We start from the raw sequence: 26,139 nt of genomic DNA, 5'->3' as shown, positions 1-26,139 counted from the left end.
ACTTTCATGATTATGCCAGCAGAATACAGTTAGACATACCAATCTTGAAATTTCAAAGCACAGAACAGATATTAATTTATGTCTGCAACACTAAGAAGCAAGCAGATATTTTACATACCTGGAAATCAAAGAAAGGTGAAGTGCTTTGTCTAAAGGCTCTTGGAAGAAATGAGTAACAAAGCCATAATTAAAATTCAACATCAAGCTTCACGTTAATCCTCTAGACCTAACTGTCTTTTTTCAAAGTGCATGATTTGAAACATCAAAATAAGAATCAATTCAGTCCATTTTCTCAATACATGCTTTAATGATAAAATAAAACACCACATGCAGCTTCTTTCTCCGTAATCACATGAACAATCATCTTTCTTAGAAATCAAACTCATGAATTCATTTTTGATTACAGAGAACAATTACAAAGAAAGTCAAGTCACATGTAAAATTTAAATTCCACATTCTATTTGGCTTCTACCTCTGTGTACTGAGGGACCCACAGGAAAACACACATACGTGCCAGGTATGCTAGTATACCAACTTATACTAGACCAATTTAATTAGTTTGCTTTCAATGCAAAGGTGCAGCACCTCAGCAATTATGAGATCGTTAATACAAGAGAGCATAACAGCACCTTTAGAGATCTTGTCTAACCTCTAGGCACACATATAACTCCCATTAAGACTAATGGGAGTCACATGTGTGTATCCAAGGGAGAAGAGACCCATTAAAACTGATACAACATATCCATTAATCTCAGGTCACTCTTAAGGTCAAACATTATAAAAATGTTTATGAACAGTACTTGCTAGGTATTCACAGTGGCTACTTTTGTTTGGTACAGACCTGTGAGCAGTTAAGGCCATGGAAAATGTCTGCATTAAAAGCATCACCGTGTTTCAAGTAGTGGCACAGAAATTTGAGAGTGCTTTTCTATAGTCAGAGGGGACATTTTTCTATCATATCCTGAAAGAATTAGAAGGATAGAAATGACAGGGAAGGTTAGATACAAATTAAAACCTTGGACAAAGGTATGCTCTAGCTTTTCATTTTTCTTCCATTCTCCTCTCTTTCTTCATATTTCACTTAGTTGTGGTTTTCTGCTTCAGGAAGAATATTAACAGCAGTGACTAAATTCCCAATCTGTGCAGCCTACTACAAAGACACTACAAATAACATTTTGATTACTGAACCACCAGCAAACCCCAACACTTCAAGTACTGCTTGCATGGAGGAAGGGGTGTTTAAAGTGTTTCAAAGAGAAAGGTAATCTTAGTTTGCTCTCCATTTCTTTGGAGAGTGTATCTGAAAACTCCCTTTTCATCACTGTGGTATAGTTTAAGAAAGCATGCTTTTTTCCAGTTTCCAAAGAGATAACGTTATCCAGTCTGTGAAACCTGTTCAGCAATGAATTTGCTGTCTTTGTCCACATCCAGGCCTGAGGAGAGAGAAATTCTCAGCAGCATGGGGGCCAGATGATCTCCATATGAACAGAGCAGAAGTAACAGCAGGAGGAAATGTGAGTCAGATGAGTACAGAAATGCAGAAAGGAGGACAAACTTTGGATATGAAGTACCCTTATTTGTTTACTGCTTATTTCAGCAACTGGAATAAACAATAAAAGGTGGCTTCATCAAGAGTTACTCATGGCATATTCTGAAACTCAGCTTCCAGAACTCATGTCGAAACTCTTACTCTACACACAAGACTTGTTCAGCACTGCCCTATGATACTTCCTGTTACAGGGTCTGTAAGTATTCCAAGCGTTGACAACTTAGTTCTGCAAGCTTTTGTTCACGCCTCCTGTGATGGACACGGATAGTCAGCTGCCTCTGCAGTGTCAGGTCAAAACAGAGGCAAGGGTTCACCTAAAAAGCATGGCTCCCAGAGACAGCCACAGTATCAGCCCCACCAACACACAGCACATTGCTTCACTCTTGAGCTGTAGGTCCTCTCTTGCCTTTCTCTGCTATGCCCATGTGACACAGAGTCTCACTTCACAAGATCTTAAATTATAAGGTCTCCACAGTGCCCCACACAAGGAAGTGTTTCTGTTTCTAATTCAAATATACAATGATAATAAATAAATTTCATGGTTAACTACTCCTCAGTAGAAATAAATTATTACATGGCTTTGTTTTAAAAACAAAGCAAAAATTACCCCAAATACATTGGTGTACATAGTAGACTATCTAAAGATTTGGGGGTGATTGTTTTTCCTTTATCAGTGGTCATAAGCTTTCCACTACAACATCTTTATATGAAACAAAAGAGTCTTTCTAGCTCAAAAGATAGTTGCCTCATTTTACTCAAAATGCACTTTTCGTACAAAAAGATCTAATCCCCAGTTTGTGAAGTCAGCCATGTGAATTAGCCTTATTCACTTCAAACAGTTCTTCTAAAAGAAGAATTACTTATTATTAACAAAGTTAGGCATCTGTTTTGCTTTATCATTGTGAAAAACTGCATGTAAATATTGAACAAAACTGTTCTTTCACAATACTGATATTCAAAAAGGCCTGCATTTTGTTCTGTGGCACCTGAGGTAGTCCAGAGTCCTGTCTAATTTCTTGTGAGTTAGAAAAAAATAGTACAGAATCCAACAATATGTGCCTACAGAATGCCCCCACAGCCTCCTCAGCACAGATAACCTCAGCAAGTTATCTGAGGAACTATAATCCTTACTGTCACCCGGGAATTCATGAATGTCATAAATATGTTCATGAATATGTCAAAACTAAATATAGTTATGGTTTGGAAATAAGTAAATAAGTCACAATTTGAGTCTCTTTTAACTTTTATGTTTAATAAACACTGCCAGTTTCCACCAATCTCTTCACATAGAGCTCTCTTTAATTTGCTTTCCAGAACAGTAATAGCTAACTTCACAAAGCAGTTTGCCTCAACCTAAGGTGTAAAATACAATTAAATAATAGCTTTTGAATCACCTAAAATACCTTCGACCCCGTGAGAAAAACCTGACACCGATGCCAGTAACTAACCGAGCAGCCACGTACCAAACAGTGCAACTGCTGGAGAAATACAGCCTGCAGTGCCTTTAGGCTGTTGTCACACTCCTTCCCCAGTCTGCTTGTTTCTGCTCTCACAGCCCTGTGATCCCTGCCAGTAAACGCTCCACAGGCCTCCCGCCTCCCCATGGACTGCCCCCCAGACTGCCGTGGGCTCCAAGCTGCTCGGTGACCACGCCACCCCAGGCCCGGAGCCTCTCCGCTCCCACACGAGCGGCCCGCGCGAGCAGGAGCCGCTTCTGGCGCTGGCTGAGCCCCAAGCAGCGGCACCGCCGCTCGGCTCCCACCGGGACCACCGCCCCGCCCCCCGCCGCCGCCATTGGCTCCTCCGCCTCACCCCGGGCTCCTGATTTGCTGCTTGGGCTGTCAGTCAAGTAGCGCGCGGCCCGCCCTGGCACGGCCGCCGTGCGGGGAGCCCTTCCCGCGCGCCATCCCGGTCTCCCGGAGCGCTTCCTGCGCAGCCGCGCCGAGCGCTGGCCGGCGCTGACTGCGGGCCGTGCTCCCGCCGCTCTGGGCAGCTGCCGCTGTGACCCGGCTGCCGGCACGGTCCCCGCGGGTCGGGGTGGCTGAGGGGAGAGCGCCCGAGGGGCCTGCGTCCGCGCAGAGCTTCACTGGGAGGCTCGAGGCTGAGCCCAGCGCACCCGCGGAGTCGCGGAGGGCTGCACCTAGCAGCGGCGCAGGTCAGTCGGGACGCGGGGAGGGACGAGATGGAGCGTCTGTGGCGGGCGAGGGCCGCTGCAGGGGCCATGGCGTTCGGCAGAGCCCATCCAGGCACCTCCCGCGGCCCGGCAGGCCGGGGCAGGCCCCGGAGCTCATGCAGGCTCTGCTTGTAGAAACTTGCGTTTGGCCTCCTGCACGCCCCGGTCGCCCTCGTTCCGTGAGTCCCGCTGGCTTTCAGCGTCCTGGTGCCGCAGCGTGCAGAGACGGGAAGCTTTCCAGCTAGGCCCAGGCCTGCGGTAAAAGAGGACAGAGCCTGGTGACGACCTCTGCGGAGAGGAAAGGGCATAATACCCTGTCAGAGGAGTATTATCATCAGAATTCTGGTATCAGTTGAGAGAGTGAAATCTTCAAGGGTCTTTCCTCTGACTGTCTACTATAGGTGGCAAAGAAACCTAAAGGTGAGGGTGACACCTTTCCACTTTCTGTTAGTCCAGTTTTGTGCAGCCTGTAAGTAACAAACCATTGGTTTACCACAAAACAAATGTGGATTTATTCTGAATGGCCAGTGTGTTTTGACAGAGAGACAAATTCTGCTTATGATATAGTGCTTATTGAAAACCAGTGTATGTTTCTTGTATGATCTTTTGCCTGTAAACGTGAGGAAGGTGTTCAGTAAGGTCCAAGATGAAGTATGACTGAAGTTTGTACTAAATAATGAAGTTTGTACTAAAATTTGAGTCCAAAATACTTCGCCATTTGATTTTATTGGAAGTTAGTGAATTCTTGTCAGACTTTTTTGGAGCTTTTATTGACATACAGTTTAGAAACAGTTGTTGATAAAGTTTTCTTTTTAAGACTAGTGCTATTTTTATTCTTTTTGGAGACCTGTGTTATCAGTGTTTTCTTCTACAGATTCTTTTTCTGCTGCAGCTCTTCCTCAGCAGCAGCTTGTTTTTCAATTCTTAGATGTCCATCATGACTGGTTTATCTAATGATGTGGTTTGTAGGAAAATAACTGAAAGTGTCATTGCTGGCACTTAATTAGAGTAGTAAATAAGCTATTAAGAGGAGTAAAAATTCATGTCTTTTTTTTTTTTTTTAATGTTTGTTTATACTGCATGAAGTCATCAATTTCTGTTACTTGCTACGGGGTTAAATTCACATCTGTAAGATGTATAAATTAGTTCATTAAAAGGGCTTTTTTTTTTTAATTTTTCGTGGTAATTGAATAAACCAGTAGGGCACATAATCAAGAGTACTGGAGGGATTTGACACTTATATTTTAATTCTGGAAATTAGTACAGAAATAGATGATCATGTCAGTATTGGAATGTCTACTTTGGTTGCTAGTGCCTCTAGCATTAGATGTTAGTAAGAATACTTTTTTGGAGTTAGTGCTGTGTCGATGGTTGGATTTGATGATCTTAAAGGTCTCTTCCAATCTTGATGATTCTGGGATTCTGTGATTTACACTTTTAGTTACCATGATGCTTGTAGTGTTCTCCATATCATAAAGTTTTTGATAGAGTCTGTGGATTGGAAAGTGGAATATGTTTAAAGCTATTGTCTGTGAAGGTTTTGCAAGGATCTTACATTACACTCTTTTTCTTGCCTACTAGTCTGGATTTTTTGGGAAGAGTCTGATAGAGGTGGGGTGTTTGGGCCTCTTTATGTAGTGAGAGTTTGTGTGTATATCAATATTTCAAAAACCCCAGTGTTATGTATATATATTTGCAGTTTTTAAAGTAGGAATTGAGGATGTTTATTATTCAGTAGAGAGTATTGTGAAATTGCATTAATATGGGGCCAAGGCAACTGAAATAAGTCTGCTTAGCATTTTGCCTCTATTTTTACATCCTTTTAACTCCTAGGCTTACCTTTGTTCAAGCTTGTGAGTTTTTATTTGTCAAGAACATCCTTTTCAGCAAATGAAAAAAATCAGTTTCTATTAATGTTGTTTTAATTAAGTAAATAACTAAAATTAGATATCTCTGTGTATGAATGTCAAAATATCTTTTACTTTTGTTAGAAATGTTGAAAACTGTAAAGTAGTAGCAGTGAACTTATGTGTATTTGAAGCAGCTCATGCTTACATATCTCTTAGCTAATCTTAGAACTCTTAGTGTAGTAGTACATACTATACTATACAGACATATAAGATATCATGTCCTGAATTTATTTTTTTTAAAAATTAGTTCCTTAGGTAATGGGTCTTCAGATGCATTATGAATCTCCCCACTTATTAAAGGGCTCCCAAGTAACTAGAATGGCATGCCTCAGTTCATGTTTGTAGAGTATTGGGGATTAGGTAGGTATGTGGAATATCAGTTCTGTGCAAGGAGGGTGTTTAGATTTGGGAGGGAATTTTTTTGTGTGTTTGACAGCTCTGTTTGTCTCCTATTAGATTCTTTTATTATTCACCCATGTCTGTAGGTGAAAACTGTAGGTTTAATTTCATTAGAAGCTTCAGTGACTCACAGAAGGGTTTTTGATACTTAAGGTCATCCAGGACATGTAGGAAGTAAATGTTCCTGTAATGGACTAAATGAAATTAAACTAAAACTTTCAAATGGGTATTATTAGTATATAAAGATTTGATTGAACCCTTCATAGACTAGAGTAGGAAAGGTAATTTCTATACTCTGATAGTTTTTGACACTGTTACTAATCCAAGGACCACCTTTGTTCTTTGATATCAAATGCTGTGGTATAAGTCAAGAAAGACATTTAATCTTGTCCTCTATTTAACAGTCTTTTATAGTCTTTTGAGGTGACAGTCTTGAAAATGGCTAAAATCTGCTACCTAGGGAATATTTGGGAAGGAAGGGAACAGGTTTATGGCTACATAATATCAATACCAAGAATATAGTGTAAAATAAATGACTCTTCAATATATAAATCATCCCAGTGTAGGGAGTGATATTTGAGTCCTCTATTAACATATATCTGGATGTAGTAATAAAGCACATGGTTTTTCAGGGAAAAAACGCAAAATATTTAATTACATGTTCAAAATGTGAGATAGTGGGAATGTCTTATCTTACTATTTTAAACATATGAAAGTAGTTTCAAAGCCATGAAGTTCAGAGAGAAGGGGGTGGAGGAACAAAGAAGGGAAGAAGAGTCAGACAGCTTTTTGAATGAAAATTAGTTGTAAATTAAACAATAGACAAAATCAGTCAACAATTTGAGATTACAGTTTAAGTACCTTATTACCCATGTGTTTTATTTCTTTATTGGTTAAAAAGGCCTGCTCTTACAAAAATTTTTAAAATTCCACAGCACTCTTGTTGCTTTTGGAATTTCTGCATTTATTCAGTGAAAACAGAAATCAAGAACATATAAAGAAACAAATAAATTGTGTCCAGCTAACACTAACTAATAAGCTTTAGACATAAATACAGTTTCATTGAATTAGCTTGTAAGCATGGTGTGGTCCAATAATAATAATTAACATAATAAGATGAAATGTGAATAAACTTTTAAATTAAAAGATAACACTGTATTTAATAAGAAATGTTCTTCATACATTACCAATAAATTTATTCTGGATTAATATCAGTCTAACTGAAGAATAAGCTATGTTATATTACATTTTTGTTATCTTACTTCTTAAACCTTTTAGATATTTAATGATTTTTGGTCAGAGAGGGCTTTTTAAAGACTCTCTAGGTAATAACTTTTTCAATAAAGAAGTTCACTGTGTTTGTGCCAGTTTAGCAATGTTTCCTCTAAGCTATATGGTCTCTGACAGAAACAAATGTAATCTATTTCTTATTCAGTCAGTGAGTGATATTAGTGCCGGCTTTCTCTGAGAGCCTGGTTTAAGAATAGGAAAGTAAGATCATTGCCCTGGATTTCAGGAAAACAGGCTCTGGCCTCTTCAGGGATCTACTTAGAAGAATCCCCCAGGGTCAGGCCCTGGAAGAATACAGCAAAGCTGGTTGATACTGAAGGATCACCTCCTCAGGGCTCAAGAGCAGTCCATCCCAACAGTTAAAAAGTCAGGCTAAACTGCCAGCAGCCGTGCATTGATGAACAGGGAACTAGCTCATCATGAAACTCAGACATTAAAAGTAAATGTGCAGAAGCAGGAACAGGTAACCTGGAAGCAGTATAGAGACGGTGTCTGAGCATGCATGGATGTGATTAGGAAAATCAGACTCTGCCTGGAGTTGAATCTGCTGAGGAATGTCAAAGGCAACAAGAACTGCTTCTGTAAATACACCAGTAGCAGGAGGACTACAAGGGAAAATGTAGTCTCATGGCTGAATGAACAAGGAATGTGGAAAAAGCTGAGGTTCTGCAGGCCGCCTTTACTTCAATCTCTGCTAGCAAAGACCTTCAGGAACTGTGGAACACAGGGAAAAGCCTGGAGCAGGGAAGATGTACACTTGGTGGAAGAGGTTTAGGTCAGAGAATACTTAAGTAAATAGGACGTAGATAAAGCTCTTAGGATGCACCGATGAGTGTTGAGGGAGCTGGCTGATATAACTATGAGGACAGTCTCAAAAATCGTAGGACTGGGAGACTGAGGAACTGGGAGAAGTGCCTGTAGACTGGAGGAATGTCAATGTTCCTTCTGTTTTTAAAAGGGCAGGAAGAAGTACTCAGGGAACTCCAGCCTGATGAGCTTTACCTTGATCCCTCAGAAGGTGATGGAGCAGCTAAGCCTGGAAACCCTTCTGAGACACGTTCAAGAAGGCGATCAGGAGTAGTCAGCATATTTACCAAGGGGAAGCCATTCTTGACCAACCTGGTAATTTTCTACAATGAAATGACTGGCTTGGTAGACAAGGGGAGGGAGGGCAGTAGATACTTGTATCAGTAAGGCTTTTAGCAGTGTCTCCTGTGACATCCTCATAGAGAAACTGCTGAAGAATGGGCTGGGTGAGCAAATAGTGAGGTCAGCATAAAACATGCAGAGCAGATGGACCACAAGGAATGGCAATAAGTGGTGTGAAGTCTAGTTGGAAGCTGGTAACTGCTGTTGTACCCCAGGAGTCAATGCTGTGTTCAGCCCTGTTTAACATCTCCATTAATGATCTGGATGATGCAGTGTGTGCAGTTAGAAGATGATAATTTTGTCAATTAAAATCAGTCTTTCACTGGAATACCCTAATGTAAATTTCACCGTAGCAAGGTCTGGTTCCCAAATGTTAACTATTTAGGAAAAACATCTGAATTCATGCAATGTTTCAGAGCATCCAGAAAGTGAATTTAAATTTTCAACCCAAATGATAGTATGTTGTTTATGACTTAAAATGGAAATGGACCCACTCACTGTATTGCTGCTGCAGTTAATGAGGACAGCCCCTACAACTTGTCACCTCTCTTGGGCTGCAGAAGTTTTCTTTAGTATGATGTTTTCAAGCAGGCTGCTTATGCATTTTTGAGGTTTTTATTGGATTTTCTTGGTCTGGTTTTTTTTTTTTTAGAGGTAGGGTTGGGCTTTTTTTCCTTTTGACACCTATTAACATACATACTTTTTCACATAGACCACTGAAGAGAGTCACACCGTTTCTGTTCCCCTCATTTTAACTAACAAGCATGCTCTCAACATCGGCTGCTGTACAGCACTCCCTGTAAAGTTAAAAGCAGCAAATAAAAAAAATATATTAAAAATGGCCAATGTGTTGTGCTAAAAAGATGCAGGCTCATTAGTCAGATTGTGTGGTACATGCACAGACAAGGTAACAGGCTCACTGTTCTGTAGCTTCTTCAAGAGCTAATTGTTCCTGCACCTATACAGCTGACTTACAACTACAAGCATCATCAGTTTGCATCTAAACTTTACAAAAACCTTCAGGAAAGGACGCTGTCTGTTTGTAACATGCCTCTCTCAGAGATGGGGGTAGGGATTTTTTGGTTTGGAGGTGGAATTCAAGAACTTTGGAATTTTCAGTTTATTTCAGACTCTTTTCAAAAATTTCAAAACTAAATCCAAATTTTTCAGAGTAAGGGTGAAAATTAAGAGAAATAAAGAACCTTGAGTTAGAGGAAAAAGAGGACATACACAATATAGGAAGAAAGAGGAATTACAGCAGTGACGCAACTCTAGATTCAAGGTTGATTCTGACTGGGTCTGGGCACTTCCTTCTTTTCCTGCAAGGGAGGACTTGAGGAGGTTTTTGGCCTTTAGGAGGAAGCTGAATTGAATGCTGCTAATATTTATTGTGTTTGTATCAGTAGCTGCCTGGGAACAATGTCCCTAAAAATCCTGTTTCTGACACCCCTTATCTCCACTCTTGGTTTTTGCTAATATTGTGAGTGTAGTTAGAAAAGAAAGGAGTTAATCAAAATTTAAATTCTAAGAAAACTTGAAAAAATACATTAAAATAATAGTATTCAAAAGTAATATTAATTCTGTAGGCAGAGAAGCAGACAAAATATATCACAGGAGGGATTTGGTAAGGAGGAAAGTTTTCCTGAAAAGGAAATTAATATAATGCCATGACACTGTGGGGCATAACTAAATCACAAAGGGAAATCCACACTGGAATTGCGGAGGGATTTCAGAAGCTGTAACAGCATACAACTCAGGCTACCTAGCAAGGAAGTTATTATCCCTCTTCTAAACTGTTACTTTTAATACATGTATACAACCATTCAGTGGATTCTAAAATGCTAATGAAATGATAGGATTGAGGAGAAGTGTGGTGGAAGTGTATCAGTCTTCCCTTGTGTGCTTAAAGTTACCATAATTACCAAGTAATAAAATCAAGGACTGGGGACACTGAGCACATCTAATCTTCCCAGCACCTCTGTTAGTCATTTTGTTATGCCAAACATTTCAAAGTACAGTCATACGAAGAAAGCTAAAAGTAGGGAGGAATCGCATACTATTACTTATTTAAACAGAGTAGCGTCTCACTTGCAAGTCTGAGTGGATCCTACAGTGGACTTGTACAAATAATTATTTTCTTTTTAATTTTTTAAAGACTGCTAAAAGTCTCATTATTTGTATTTGCAGTGTTGTGTTTTGCTTGCACATTCAGCACGTTGAGTTTTTGCCAGTTTAACATGCAAAAACAGTTCAACAGAAGTTCAAATGAGTCCTAGTGCTAATCTGTAAGATAAGGACAGAATACACAGTAGAAGGAAAATAGGAGACAGCAACTGTAGCTGTCAAAAGTTACATTACCTTTGGTTTTTATAGAACACAAGCCTGGAAAATGAGATATATATGTCAAGTAAAGTACTGATCTTTATCCTTAAACCAGTGGAGAATTCTTGATTTTAATTAGATCATTCATAAGTTATGCCATATAATACAAAGCCAAGACTTAAAATGTAGAGTGAACAGGCTTGTTTTTTTATTGATGCAGGGCTTTATTGACTGTAGCAAATCATAAATATATACAGTCTGTAACAACATTGTTTTTACATAGAGTCCTCCTTTTGGTACAGATGTGGACAGGGGTTAATTATGACTTAGTTATGCATTTAGGACAGATTTTAACATTCTCATCTAATAAGTATTTCTAATAAAAGGTTAAAGGACCTTACGTTCCTGCAGTGCAGTACTTGGATCAGCATTGCTACACTTGCATATCGCTGAATATTCATGACTGTGCAGTTGGTATGCATATGTATGTAAAAAGGAAGAAAGTTGGAATAAAATCTGGGCAGTGACTGTGTTTCACAAATGATAAGCATAAGGTGTTTAATGCAAAATTGCAGGGTTCTGTCATCTGTGGTAAATTGTATCTGTATATAAAGCAGGTGTTGCTTCTGAATCCCTTGTATGTATCTTCTCAATCTTCATCCTGGCATCTCCATACTTATCTGGTGATCCATTCATATGGATCAGACAGGTAGGAGCAGAACAGAGACATAGAGCTGTGAAATGAGAATTTAAGTTAGATGACTTTTTGTTTGCTTTTTAGGTAGTTTGGAATGGAAGAACGGTAAGGAGGGGCATGGAAAAGATGCATAAAATTGGGATTGACGCTGCGCTTGACATATAAGGTGATGTGAGATACAGTGCCCTTACAACAATTAAATGCAGATGTTACATATATCATGAGGTATAAGACCAAGTTTTCAGAAAAGCAACAGTAACCAGCAAAGGAAGAGTTATGGCTATAACTGCCCCACACTGTTCTCAGAACTGTGCATTCATGTTCTGTCATTGGACAATTCTGAAATGGAGCTGCATAGCTATGCCACCATGTGATATTTCACCTGCTTTACACAAAGAATGGCGCATTTACTAAGCCTTGCGTTCTTTTCACTGCTACACTATGCAATGCAATATTACTTAGGCATCCTTTTACCAGAACCTCATATCCTTATCATACCCAAAATGTCTTCAAATACAAGAGTCTCCCGGTGATGACCATCTGTTGATCACATCAGCAGTCGAGACCTACATTTGTATGTAGCACAAGGGATTCTTAACTTTGCTTAGCTTTTACACCTCCTGATACTGGTTTAGTCAGAGATGTTGCCCCTTCATTGCAAGGGGCTGTTTCTTCCCAGCTAACCATCACAATTGCCACTCTGTTCAACTACTTCAACCAAATCTCTCTTCACCATTTTAATTCATCAACAGTAAAGGTAAGGCACTTCTCCAAATAATTCCCATTACCTAGTTCCAAAGAAAAAAGAATATATTGTGTATTAGGCACATATTTTGCTCAGCATCTTGATCAAGAAATTTTTAACCATGTTTTTTGGAAGTCTTCAAGTTACAATACAGCTTTGTGTTTTACACTTTTGGGGTTTTATCACTGATTTCTTTAAAAGGAACAGTAACTAGATTTCATTTAGTGTAATAGAGAATGAGAATTTATAAGTGAAACTGACACGTCCCTTTAGAGATGAATTTGTAATTTGATGTACTAAGGAGCAGGATGACAAAAGAGGAAATAAGATGGGGGAGGAAGAGAAAAAGGATATGGGATTAAAAATAATAGTGATTGAACATTAGCTTGTTACATGCTTATCTTCCTGTTTATTCCAATAAATGAAAATTAGGGCCATATCAAAAAAGTTGGTAGATGATGCTGTCTCTGGCTTCTATGCTACAAGGAATACAAATGTACTTTGAGGTTTTATAGACTTGAATTTAGCATCACAAATTTTAAAAGGTAGTATTTTAAATATTAGTTATGAGATAATTATCAGATCTGGTTGTTTGGATCTGATAGTCTTTTAAGAGTGCTGACTGATGACGTGTTTGTGTAAAGTCAGTAGAAGCTTTTAGCATTCAGAGTATCTTTAGCAGTGACCAGTAACAGTCTTGGCTGCTAGCGTTCACTGAGGGGATGTGTTACACTGATGTGGGATTTTCAGTTTCCATCAAATGCTGACAGAAGTGACTGATTTACAGCTTCTAACAGTGCAGCGCTTTCCTACTGCTCTTCATTACTGTTGTATCAATTCTGGCTCTTCTGAGCTGGTTTTCATTTTGTAGCTTGAAACCCTAATATTTTGATTCTGGCAGGTAGTTTATGGAAGATAAATCAATGAGCTATCATTATGTTTCCTTGCTGTCTCCAGGCATTCAGCAGTGGCTTATCTCTTGTATCTCATTTTATGGAATATAAGTTTACTGAGTTAAAATTGGAAAAGCAACCTATGATTTCAATGTGTCTTTGTCTTCAGTGTGGTCTTTGGACCTTAAATGTACCTGTAGCATTTAGGATTCTGGGGTTATTTGCTAGTTGCTCACTTAACTTCCGTAATTAAATTCTTAATTTTATATATGGGATTGATTTGTTACACAGTCATTCAGTGTTTTCCTTGAATTTGTCTATTTTGAGAAATAGTCCTTTCTCCCAGGAATATAAGAAATAAATAATAGTTTCTGTGATTGCAGTGTGTTACTGACTTTTCAATTAGTGTTAGTAGTTATTCCGAACAGTTACAGAATCAATTTATATTCTTTAGAAAATGATAGGTATTTGTCCGAAGTGTGTAGAAATCCAGACAGTAATACAAAATCAATCTTTTTTAAAGTTATTTGAGGTAATGATATAGTGATAAGTTAATTTTACAGTGATTAAGAGACAACACAGTTGGGGCTCCCAATTAGACTTTGATCAGACTTTCTCTCTGCACTTGATAAGCAAGAAAGAGATGAGAATTAATGGTAGGACATGAGGCTTTGAGCAGCTGGGGTCCCTGTTCTGTGTTATGAGAGTTGGTGTAAAGGAAGGTTTTAAAATTAACTGCGTATGTATCATTTGATTTCTCATCTTTAAATTCTATTGATTTTAAATTGACATCTAAAATATCCTCTGCTATTGAAAGTACCTAAAAAGAATAGTTAAATGGTATACATTTTCACAAAGAAAAAGAAAAACACCCCACATTAAAAAACATCTCAGCATTCTTGTGATGGGTGGAAAGGTAGTTTTCATTGCTATCTGTTGAGACCCTAACTTTATGATAGTAGACCAAGGGTATGGCTTGCTCTTCTGCTCAGTTTGGCAATGCTGAATGCACAATAGCAAATGTATTGTAGCTCCTGAAGGAAAAAGGAGCTGTGTGTTAGTGTTACCTCCAGAGGGGAGATGATTTCTAGCATGCCCACTCTACATACTGCTTCACCATGCTTGGACCACTGATCTGAATGCTGGGACTTGGCAGAATCTAGTCTGTTGAAAAGGCTGAAAAATTGTTACCTTTAATGTATATCTTGTTTGTTTCTTTGTGTTGAGATAGTTTATAGTAATAAACTAAAATAGTAATCGTGAATGTTCAAAGATTGACTTTATATCTGGAATTCTTCCATGGCCTGGAAATTAAAAGAGTTGTCCTGGGAGAAATAATACAACATGATTAGCAATTAATATAAAGGAATAGCATAGGAATGTAAGAATAAAATCAATGACTCTGAAGAACAAAATAAGTTTCAATTTACAAAGCACAAGAATCAATGAAAGGGTCCAAAAATCTGAGTAAGAGGAGGCACAAAGGGATAAGTCCATTATCCACGTCTGTTATTAAATAAGAAAGGAGAACAAGTAACAGACTTTCAGAGACTGATTCTTTCCTTCATACTTTGTAAAAGAGATAGATTGCGACTTGCTAGTTTCATAAAATTAATCTTAGACAGGAAATAAGAGTGGAACCAAAGCACAGAAAGAATAGCCTAAGGAATCTTAATATAGATGTGCTCAAGTGGCAAATCCTAATAAAATTCATCCTAGAATGATTGAGGAATTAGGCACCACTGATTTTATTTATTTATTTAATATCCCAGAGGGTGGAAATAGCCAGCAAAATGGGTTTGTGTGTATCTGGTTTTGTGCCTCTTTATTCTTCTGTTAAGAGAATTATTGAAGCTGTCAGTTTTGATTCCAAATAAAGGTTCAGGAGTAAATAGTTTAGCAATTAATTTGTATCTAATGATGTGTAGAAGAGAGATTGTAAAACAGCGGTATGGTTTGGTGAGACCTGTTTGTAAGAAACCTCAATATTTTTATCTTCTAAATAAGAGTAGCAAGTTTCATAAGAGGAAAACTTTAGGTACAATACAGCTTGATTTTAATAAAGTCTTTTTCCCTACATGGGCAAACTATGGAAACGTAATATCAATATTGTTTCCATTAGATGTTGATGTTATCAGCATCAAGTTGAAAGATTGCCTTTACAGAGTAATTATATATAGTAGCCTGTCAAGATGAAAAGGCATTAGTGAGTCAAATGATGGAAGAGAACACATACTTAGAAAAGTTACTGATGATACAAGCTGGAGAGAGGTTGAAAGTTCGGGGTTTTCTTTTTTCCTTTGTTTTAAACATTAAGATCTGAATCCAAAATACTCTTGATGAGTTTGGAAAGTCTGAAATCAACAAGATTTAAAACAATGCAGGCAAGTATGAAACACTGCATTTAACATGAAAAGCTCAAAATACATGAATCCAACAGGAAATAATTATTCAGATAGAAAAATGAGAGGAAAAGACATGAAGATATAGTAGATCTTAAGGTAAATTGCTGCTGGGAATAAAGTAAAGTTGTTGGTCTGTTGTGGATTTTGTTTGGGTTTTTGGTTTGGTTTGGTTTTTCATGAGGATCATACCACACACGTTGTAGGAAAGCAGATATTGTCTAGTTTGGCAAATCTTCTGTGGGTAGTTGGTCCTCTCACATGCCTTGCTGCTTTTTGCCTTTGAGAAGATGCAGAAAAATGGAAATTTTTTTTCATTGCTCCTGTTTTCAGCTATGGAATGAAAACCATCCTGATTTGTACTAAAGACGCTTTATACTGAATATGAGAAAAAGTGTCTTTGTAATTATTAGGGTCATAAAACACTGGAACAGACTATGTAGAAAAACCATGGACTTAGCTTTCTTGGTAGTTAAACACCTGTGAATATATTCTTGAGCCTGTGTTCGTGCTGCATTAGGATTTGGTGGTCTCTTGTAGTCCATTCTATCTTTCTGTAAGTCCAGTGTTCAGACTACATGTTTGGCTACACAGAAGAGATTGTATAAAAGAATTAAATAATAAACTCAGAGAAGTTAGTGGATGTGCTACTTACGCATCTCAAATGTAATTTTAAGTTGAAGCAGTAAGGAAGAAATTTGTTTTCTTAATTTAATAAATATATTTTTATTTGGCTTCTCAAAAAGTGGTTTGACAAATCATACTTCAAATTATTTTAAGGCTTCTGCATATATGTCTTATTTGTCATCTAATGATTATGCTAGGAAATCAGGGAATGTGATTGCAGTAGCTCTGAGATAGAAACCCCTTGATTACACATCCACAATAGAAAAGCCTTGTGGAAAAAGTGGCACCCAAGAGGTTACTTGGATTTGTATATTTCTGCAGGTAAAGTTTACAGACCTGTAAATTTAAATGTAGAATTTTTGTGGGCAGAATGCATTGACAAATATGCCTGATGGTAATACATCTCCCACTGATAGTCCCAGAACAGGTCAATAATAATGCTTATATTGATAGCAGCAATGCAGGAGATGTTACTTGGTATTATAGCTAAAATCCATGTTATCCCCTTAATTATAATTACATTAATATTGACAGGCTGTTGACAATACTCATATTACTATTGATAGATTTCTGTCAATAACATGTTTCCAAATAAAATATATTCATTCATAATTTTTACAATGCTCAATAACAGCACTAATGTATACCAGAAGAAATTCCTTTTCCCCTAGTGATATACAGTAATTTTTTTTTTACTGTACAAGTGGGATTGTTTGTTTGGTTAAAAAAACCAAAACAGACAATATGTAGGTTATTTAAGAAAGGAACATTTTAGGGTTTTTTGGTTTGTTTTTTTTTTTCTGGCAGGCAGGTTTTTTTCTATACAATATCTTTGACAGTATAAAATAAAGGGAGAAGCTTACAAGTAGCAGCCTTTACTCTTTTGTCTTAAAGAGTATTTATATAAAAGGTTCATCACACATTGAGTTTTATATATCTGAACATTGATACCTGTCCCTTTCATTACTAGGTCTGTGATTCTGAGTTCTCATGTTTTAAGCAACTTAAAATAAGAGAGTTAAAACAGTAAGGATTTGACAAATAGAATGTAATAAAGAAACATGGAGGAAAACCAACATTCTCTATATTTTGTGTAGCTCAGCAAAATATAGACTGCAAAAATAACATCTAAAAAAGTACAAGGTAAATGTCTTAACACTTATGGGGTGTGTTTTTATCTAGTTTTAAGCTACTATAGTTCTCATTTATTTCTACTGTAGTACTACTGTCTGTGAAAAACAACAAATTTCTCAAAGGACTTTGTATAGAAGTAATTTTGAAGGGGAAATTTCCTATGATAGCAAAATTGAGATTAAAATTTAGGGCTCTTCTCTCAAGGAAACAGTTGCTCTTATTCAGATCATTAGGACATTTGCAGACATTTTCATAGGACAATGCCGATTTAAAACTGTCCCTTTTAATATTTGTCTGTGGGGAGTATGTATCTTCCCTATAAGTGCAATAAAACCTTAAATCAGTTCAGAAGAAAGCATAGTGGATAGCAGAACACTAAGCACACTGAAATGTGCTTACACATTAAAATCAAAATTATATGAATATAATCTTCAGGTAACTTGCAGGGTCCAGTTGACAGCCATGGCCTATGGCAAACTTTAAGTGTTCTTAGCAGGAAAGAACTTCAGAACAATGCCCAGATTTATTGCTTGAATTGAGAACAAGAAAGCGGTTGCCTTTTTTTTTTTTTTTTAAACATGGCAATGTTACAAACATAATTTAAAGGGTAGCATCGTTAATTGTTGTTTGGTATTCTTCCTTTTCCATATAGTCTATATAAACGTGACTAAAAGTTGAATTGATTTGATAGCTGGTAATTCAGGAAGAGATGTTAAACATGACACCATTAAACAGTATATATGGTGTTGATTCTGATTTTGTTAAAAAAGACGACTTGTTGGATTTTACAAAATTTCAAAGGTTAACTAACAGTGGTTGTGCTGCTTGGGCATGTTGTCTCAAAAATGGTTCCCATTTTCTGTTTACAAAGTTCCAGTGCACTCTGACAGATTCACTGAAGTTATTTCCTTCAAATACAGTTCTGTATAGGATCATGGACATGAAAAAAATATGTATTATCACAACTCAATTAGATTCTGCAATGAGGCAATGGGAAGGTCAAGCTCCAAGTCCCAGAGAAGATCTTTACAACATTTAGTCTACCCACCTGTGAAATTTGGGAATAAATTAGTTGCTAAAGCAGGTAGGTTCAGGCATCATTTGGTCAAGTTTCAAGAATTTCCAGGGATGGAGATTTCAGTCCCTGTAGGCAAAATGTTCCAGCTTCCTTGGGTCCAATTGGAATTTCGCATGTAGTGACTTAATACACAGTTGTGTCTCTTTCTTTCATTGCATCTCACAGAAAACTTTGACTTAATCTTCTCTGCAACCCTTAGAAAGTAGTAGATTACTCATAGACCACTTCTTAGCTTCCTTATCCTTAAGACTGAACAATCTGAGTTCCTTCAAGCTCTTCTCATATATCAGGACCTGGGATTCCCTGATGGTATTAGTTCAAGGACTCTTTTCAGTTTGTTGGCATTTCTTTTGTACTATTTGTGGAAAAGAAGCAAAACTGGACTTAGTATCCCAGGTGTAGACTCACCAATGCCAAGTGGAGGGTAATAGGCACGTTTTTCAGTCTGCTGGCTAGTCACATGCTAATATGCTTCAAGGATGCACTGGTGGCTTGTGTTCAGCTTGCTGCCTGTCAGAATCCTCACATCCTCTTTTTCAAAGCAGGAATGAAGTCATACAGGCTCCCAGCCTATGTGTATTTCATGATCCATCATAGTCCTGTGGATTTGACCCATTTTTATTTGTCTTCAGGAAGTTCCTGATGACCCATTCTTCACTTGCTCAGGTTTCTTTAGATAATATGGCTATAATGGGGGAAAATATCTGTACAGATTTAGTCTACCTTATTAATGAGAAACCTACAATAGAAATTGCTCATAGCACTTGCAGTAATGGAAAACAGTTAAAAAGAGATAGTTGAACTGATGTTGGAAAGTAGTCTTAGTAGATGGATCAAGGAGGTTGTTTGATAAGACACCCCTTTTGAGTAACTAGCATTTTTAAAGAGGTTTTGTGTGTTGGGAATTGCATAGAACACTGAAAAGAGTAGAGCAAAGTGAATTGAGTAGAAGAGAAAGTGAAGAAGATATTAGACTTTTAGGGGTTATGAGTGAATAATCAGTGACAGGTTCCAGAGCAGATGGTTATCAAAGGCTCTGGTTCCTAAAATGGTAGTGGGGTGAAAAGATGACGGATGGGAGGGTGGGTAGTCATTGGTGCTGGAGTTTTTGAAGTGATGCAGCAAAATCCAGTAGGGGTTGAATTGACCCTTTGATCATAAATTAGAGGATGGAATTTATTTGGATCATACTGGAAAATATTTCCTGTGCTTTGGTTCCTGCTACAGAAAAGACCAAGTGTGAGTGGTACAGGCTTGGATATACACCCTTTGTATCCTGGTTTTTCCAGCCTGTGTGGGTTGATGCAATGAACCCCATAGCTGTTTGCCCAGAGGAGGGGGCCTTATAGTACCTTCAGCCATGTTTTGCCTGCTAATAAGGAAGGAGGAGTTAAAAAAAATGGAGTGGTGCTATTGTATGCTCTACCCATGCAGCAGTCTTAGTTAATTGGAAACTACTGTTACACACCCTACACTAACAACAAAATCATATTTACTTGCAGTGATAACCAATTATAAGTATGGAAAACAGTAGGAAGGCTACTGATGATGTTTTATACTGTGTTTTAAAACTTCTAGGGTGTTCTGTTTCAGCAAACATGGTTGTTCATTTGGAGGATTTTATTTTTAGTATTCTTGGCATCATTAGCAACCATTCCTACCAAGATCCTCTACAGCATCTTTTACTCACAGTAATCTTGTATGTGTTATAAGATTTTTCTCTTATAAATAAGATTTTGAGGCACCACCTCCTATTCTTTCTGCACAAGGCTGTGGACTCCTTGCGGGTCTGTCATGCAAAGAATCTGGTTTAGAAAGTGAAATATGTTGCATACTATCTGAAATCACTTCTGAATCATTTTGGGGATTTTGTATTGACAAAAGGAAGCAAAAATTGGTTACCCCACAATTTTGCATTGAGGTGTTATCCATATTTTGCTGTTGCAATTTGTTGCATTTATTTTCTCAGTCACAGAATTCCAGATGCAACAACATTTAAAAGAAGCCATTAAAAAAATTTTTTTTTTTCTCTATAATGCTTGAGCAACAGGAGTATGCATTTCTTGAATTTGTTAGTATACATTAATCATCTTGCCTGGAATTGTTATAGAACAAGTAGCACGATCCCACAATCCTGTCAAAAACACTCTAGAAAATATATGCAGACTTCAGTGAAGTACTGTATGATAATTTATGTCTGAATGCTAAATATTTTTTTAATCTCATATGATTTTTCTCTAAACAACTCACTGCCTTGAGAAAGTTTTATTCATTCCCACCTTAATTTTCATCCATATCTTTATGTAGTTCCTAAATTTGTCAGTATTTCTAAGGTTTTGCTTTCAGCTGCAGCTATTGAAGTATTCATATGGCAACACTTGGTCTACCCCACTGTTCTTTTGGTTAGTGTGTTCATTTTCCCTATTTCTCCATAGAACACCAAATAGTCTTACAGTTCTTATTTCTGATCTATTTTAAGGTTCAATTGAATATTACAGTTATGCCCTGCAATATTTTTTTAAAATGTATATATGCATATATTAATATGTATATTAATCTGTAGATTTTTCTAAATATCTAGATGATGTTGAACACTTGTTTATAACCAAATGTTAACTGTTTGTGAGAAATAGTCAAGTATAATTTATTTTGAGAATGAGATTTTAAACTAATTTAAATGTATACTAATTTTATATTAATGTAAAGCTACCTGAAAGGAATTGTGGCATATTACTAACATATTTATAGAGTATTCTGAGAACTTTGTTATTTCTTGTTTACTTCTGGTATATTACAACTTTGTTTCTTTAATAAAATAGAAATAGGAGATGTTCCATTATACTAATATCTATTTGTGTTTTATTTCTAGAAAGTTTTTTTGTGAAGAAATGGCCTCCAGCATTGGAAATGAAAAGAGTGTGAATCCTGTGCTCAGAATAAGTCAGCTTGATGCTCTTGAATTAAACAAAGCCCTGGAACAACTAGTGTGGTCCCAGTTTACCAGCTGTTTTCATGGATTTAAACCAGGGGTGTTGGCTCATTTTGAACCAGAAGTAAAAGCATTTTTATGTCTTATATTATGGAAATTCACTGTCTATTCCAAGAATGCAACTGTGGGACAGGCTATTCTCAATATTCAATACAAGAATAACTTATCTCAGACAGAGAAATACCAACCTCTGAGCAAACACCAGAAGTTATGGTATCTTATTTTCACTGTTGGTGGAAGATGGTTGGAAGAAAGATGTTACGATTTATTTAGCAATCATCAACAGCAATCTTTCAGCAAAATTAAGAGATATATTGGTTTTGGATCTGGACTTCTTAAGCTTTGTGGACTTCTAAATTTTCTGATTTTTCTTCGTAATGGAACATTTGCAACACTTACAGAACGCATTCTAGGAATTAGGTCAGTTTTTTCCAAGCCGCAAAGTGTTCGTCAGGTAGGATTTGAATACATGAACAGGGAGCTCTTATGGCATGGCTTTGCTGAATTTTTGATATATCTGCTACCACTCATTAATGTGAAGAAATTGAAACTTAAAATTTCTTCTTGGTGCTCACCTATCGCAGGTCTTTCCAGTAGTGAAAACACATTAGCGGCTTACTGCAGAGAATGTTCACTGTGTGGGGAATGGCCTACCATGCCACATACCATAGGCTGTCCACATGTTTTTTGTTACTACTGTATTAAAAGTAATTTTATATTTGATATGTATTTTACGTGTCCTAAATGTGGCTCAGAGGTACACGATCTTCAGCCATTGAAGTATAAAATTGAAATGATAGAATTGCATGTCTGATATTAGGTTGATTAAGTTTTATGCTGACATGATATATATTGAAGAGATTAATGGAAGAATTCAGGAATTATTGGAAGCAGACTGCTTAAAGATGGTTTTGGAGACTCTGTAATTGCAACATATGGTCTTAGGTTTTTATTGGGTAACAGTGCCATAATGGCTACCCCACTTGGCAGGTTGGGCAAGGTAGTTGGATTTACTCTGGGTGTTACGTGGTAGAAACAACAGCATTCTCAGGAGGTTCAATAAGAAATTTTACTTGCCAGCTTTAGAACATGCCAGTTGAATAAGGCGCTTGGCAAACTTTGACTTAGAAATCTTTAACTTGTCCAGACACAGTGCCATTACCAACTTAGCTAGTAATAGGAAAGTTGTTCTTTTCATGCCTGAAGAATAATTTTAAATTTGAATTCCCACTGTGATGTTACACTAAAAAAAAAAAAAAAAAGGTGTAAAGAAGGTGTAAGCAAAACAGTGCACCTTCTAGACCTTCATGAGATGACAACTAATTTTCTCAGGCAACTACGTCTCTGATCTTCAATTACGTGTATATTGCCTTCCACCTCTTCCCTCAAAAGCTGAGGGATAAGACCCACCATCCTTGGAATGTGGCAGCTGTTCAGGGTAACCCACATTCTTCTGAGCCAGAGACGCTGAAGAAAACTTTACTTACAAGATGTTGTCTGTAGGAATGGCCACTCTTGTTTTTCTGGTCAAGGTGGGTGCCAAATCTCAGCGTTCACTTCCACACAGAAAAAGATCAAACACAGTTATGTGCATGTTAACATATTAAAATAGGTAATTTCCTGCTTTTTGCTTTTACTGTTTGCTTTCTTAGTTGGCTTTGCAGTGTTTTAATTGTTCTAGCAATTTATCTATTTATTCTTCAACTTGGTTTTATAAGATTATTTTCTTTTTAATTGCAGTCCTTTTTTAGCAGGAAGTCTTATCCAGAAGAGTCTCATTAACGCAAAAATACATTGCATCCTCTTTTGAATCTTAAATTGTCAAAAACATATACAGTTAAATTGAGTAAATAGCTTTATGGTGACTCTGTTCTTGATTGCCAATCATCAATAGTCAGTCCCAAAAATAGGGTAACAGCTGGTTATCTTTGATCTACTTTTATGTTTATTACATTCTTCATTCTACATTCTGATTAAAACAACCCACCAGCCTATTTGTTTGAAGATCTTAAATTCTAGGTTTTGATCTTTAGAGTGACACGCAGTGCTTTCATCTGATGTAATTAAATATAGTTAGCGGATGGGCAGCCCAAAACTTCATTAATTCTGCTGCTGTTCTGTGAGTCAACAGAGTCTTCAGAGCAAGTGCTTCCAGATACTGTGCTGCAATATGATTTGCTGTCAAATGTGTGTATTAGCAGCCTGCCATATTTCTGTTATTTGCTGTTGCAATTAGAACCAGCAGGTGCAAATCCATCTTTATTAGAGTATCAAAACTGACAAGTCATTTGGAGAGCATCCTGAAGTCACTTCTTGATCCTGAAAGGATTTTATATGGATTGTCCTTCCACATCACTTAATAGCTTTTCCCAAAGAAATGTATTAGCAACCCTGACGTCAAGGTGATCCGATGTGTCCAGAAACATCATCAGCATTTTTGGTACTTCTGTCTTTAACTGTCCTTATTAATTAAGACTTGTATGCATCCAAAATCCAGTGTTTGTAGCTTACAATCATAGCAGACCTTTGTTTGCTGTGGACTCTTCATTTATTCTGAAGTCTCAGAGCAATATTTTGTCAAAAGAGCATGGATTCTCTATATTGGCCTCTATTAGGTGTCATGTCCTTCTTATATGGGAGTTAGCTTCTTTCCTATTTAGAAATGGTTTATTTTCCTGAGTATTTGAAGAATGTTATCTTCCTTTTTCATTCCACCTCCCTCTGTCCTGCTGTTTGATGTGCGTAAGCTGTATGAATTTCCTGGGGTTTGTTTTGTCTCTTGCAGCTTCATGCAGGTAAAGTTTGTATTCTGTTTTTCATCCCTGTTACACTATCAATACAAAACCTGTTTCCAGCAGTTTAGTACCTCTGTTGTACAGCTGTTTTCTGCTGGCTGTGCTGTATTGGACTTTACTGTTGGAGTTTTTTATGGAATCAAACTTTTAATACTTAACTTACTTACCAAAGCATTGGTCTGCTTCTGTAGCACCTCCTTATGACTGTGTTGGGTTTGTAGCCCATAGCATTGCCAAAGTTTGTAAAGTCTGTGTCTTGCGGCATAAACAGTTTTTGTTACCCTAAGATCCTAGATCTTAATGTGGGCTTTAGTTCTTTTAATTTCCATGCAAGTAAGCAGGTACCAAGCTTCTCACAGAAGTAGATGTTTTGGGAAAAGAATGGTTGTTTATGTCAAGTATAGATTTATTTTTTTTTTTTTTTATGTACCATATGGTAAAGCGTTTGCTCAGTTGTAGTCGCGGCTGAGATTAATGAGACCAAGGTTCCGACTTGAGTATTGAGAAGCTACTTGCTACCAGCTTAGCCTTTTAGTACTTCAAAATCAATATTCAGCATTTTCCTGACAGCACTTTAAAATTAAATATATACTTTTTTTAATATTTTAATTCTGTTTTGTTGTGTCTTGTGATCTATAAGCTGCCAAAGAGTCTTAGTTGAAGATATTGCAGGAAAAAAAATAAGATAATTTGTAGACTAATCAAAAGATAGTTAGTTTTACATATTAATTACCTTGATAATTTGTCCTCATAAGCGTTATATTTTTCCAGTTAAAACTCTAACAAAGGACTGCTGCATCTGGTCGTGCTTCCTGCAGTAGAGGGAATAAAATTTATTTTGAAATGTTAATCTTTAAATGAAAGGGGGTTAGTATTCAGCTACCATTAAACTGTACATAGGTGCATCAGCGAAAAGAATAAATGTTTAGAATTTAACAAAGCTAAAGGACCAGAATGTCTATTCAGTCTTGGATAGGAGTTAGAGCCTTGTGTTACCAATTTTCTTTGTGCTGTGTTGACTTTGTGTGCTACATGAACATTTTCATTATCAAAAATCAAAAAATGAAGGTATAAATGAAACAGACTAATTACATTAATAAACATACTAGAAAAATTTTCATATCTTCATTTGAATGAGAATTACCGATTTCCACAAGGTGTGATTCAGGAGGCATTCAGATGAAAGGCATCAGAGAATGCTGATTCTTACTTCCACAAACTATCACTGTTCTGTGTACTCTCTATGTTTGAAGGGAGGTCTTATATAAGTAATTTTATAGGAGACTTAAAAGTGGGAGTTTCTGTAAAAGAAATGAGAGGGATAGTATTTGGTTTCTGCCTTACCTGGAAATATTTATTTTTTCGTAATTGTGATATATGATGGACAAGGATGATCTCAGCCTTAGTAAAGAGACAATGTGAAGAAAAATGAAAGATACGTATTTCCTAAATACAATTTATTATAATGTCTCTATTTGAGAATACTAATACAATTGTTATCTGGGATGTGTCATTCTTATGAAAACCAAGTTGACAAATAAATTATACTTTTTAACAGGAGGTTCTGAAGTTTGCCTTTTTCTTAAGAGTTTTTCTGCAAGGGTGGTTATTTCTTACTCAGTGGGTGACTTCATACTTTGCCATTTATGATACTAAAATGCAAAATGGGAAACTAGTTTAGAGTTCTCTTTAAAAATTTCTTCAGTTTTAGGTTTAAGCAAATTATCTTTTTCACATTTCTTCTTTTGAGCAGATTAGTCATAGCTGTTACACTTCACTGTGTGCTAGGAAGCTGTGTTGGCTTGTACTGAGAAGAGAATATTGTGGCATGACTGGGCAAAGGATAGGGTCATGCTTATTGCCACAATAGATAATAAAACTGATGGTAATTTGCTTTTAATAAGAATGGTTTGGTAGCCTGAGGTACTGCAAGTCACAGTGCGTAACCAAAACAACAGAAGCAGTTTCAAAATGGTGCTTCAACCTT

General features: G+C 37.0%; 1 protein-coding gene across 3 annotated transcripts; it reads left to right on the top strand.

Annotated features, from left to right (window-relative positions):
- Positions 1-3,413: 3,413 nt before the first annotated feature.
- Positions 3,414-25,712, top strand: PEX2 (peroxisomal biogenesis factor 2). 3 transcript variants are annotated; one of them, XM_042035975.1, is made up of 3 exons: positions 3,414-3,704; positions 11,574-11,655; positions 21,238-25,712. In XM_042035975.1, exon 3 carries the CDS (start codon positions 21,257-21,259, stop codon positions 22,169-22,171), a length of 915 nt encoding a protein of 304 aa, XP_041891909.1. In that variant the 5' UTR covers positions 3,414-3,704; positions 11,574-11,655; positions 21,238-21,256; the 3' UTR covers positions 22,172-25,712. The 3 variants fall into 3 exon arrangements, with proteins under 3 accessions (XP_041891909.1, XP_041891908.1, XP_041891907.1); XM_042035974.1 differs by lacking the exon at positions 11,574-11,655 and adding an exon at positions 3,858-4,142; XM_042035973.1 differs by lacking the exon at positions 11,574-11,655 and having other exon boundaries at positions 3,417-3,704.
- Positions 25,713-26,139: the final 427 nt, after the last annotated feature.

This window comes from Corvus kubaryi, unplaced genomic scaffold (assembly GCF_017639235.1).
Source record: "Corvus kubaryi isolate FWS band 111438036 unplaced genomic scaffold, C.kubaryi_AGA036_p1.0 37385, whole genome shotgun sequence".
Taxonomy (NCBI): Eukaryota; Metazoa; Chordata; class Aves; order Passeriformes; family Corvidae; genus Corvus; species Corvus kubaryi.
Note: the sequence above shows the minus strand (reverse complement) of the source record. Positions and strands in the feature narration are given on the sequence as shown.

Coding starts and splice junctions, on each gene's coding strand:
- PEX2 (XM_042035975.1), top strand. CDS start 21,257: ATGGCCTCCAGCATTGGAAATGAAAAGAGTGTGAATCCTGTGCTCAGA.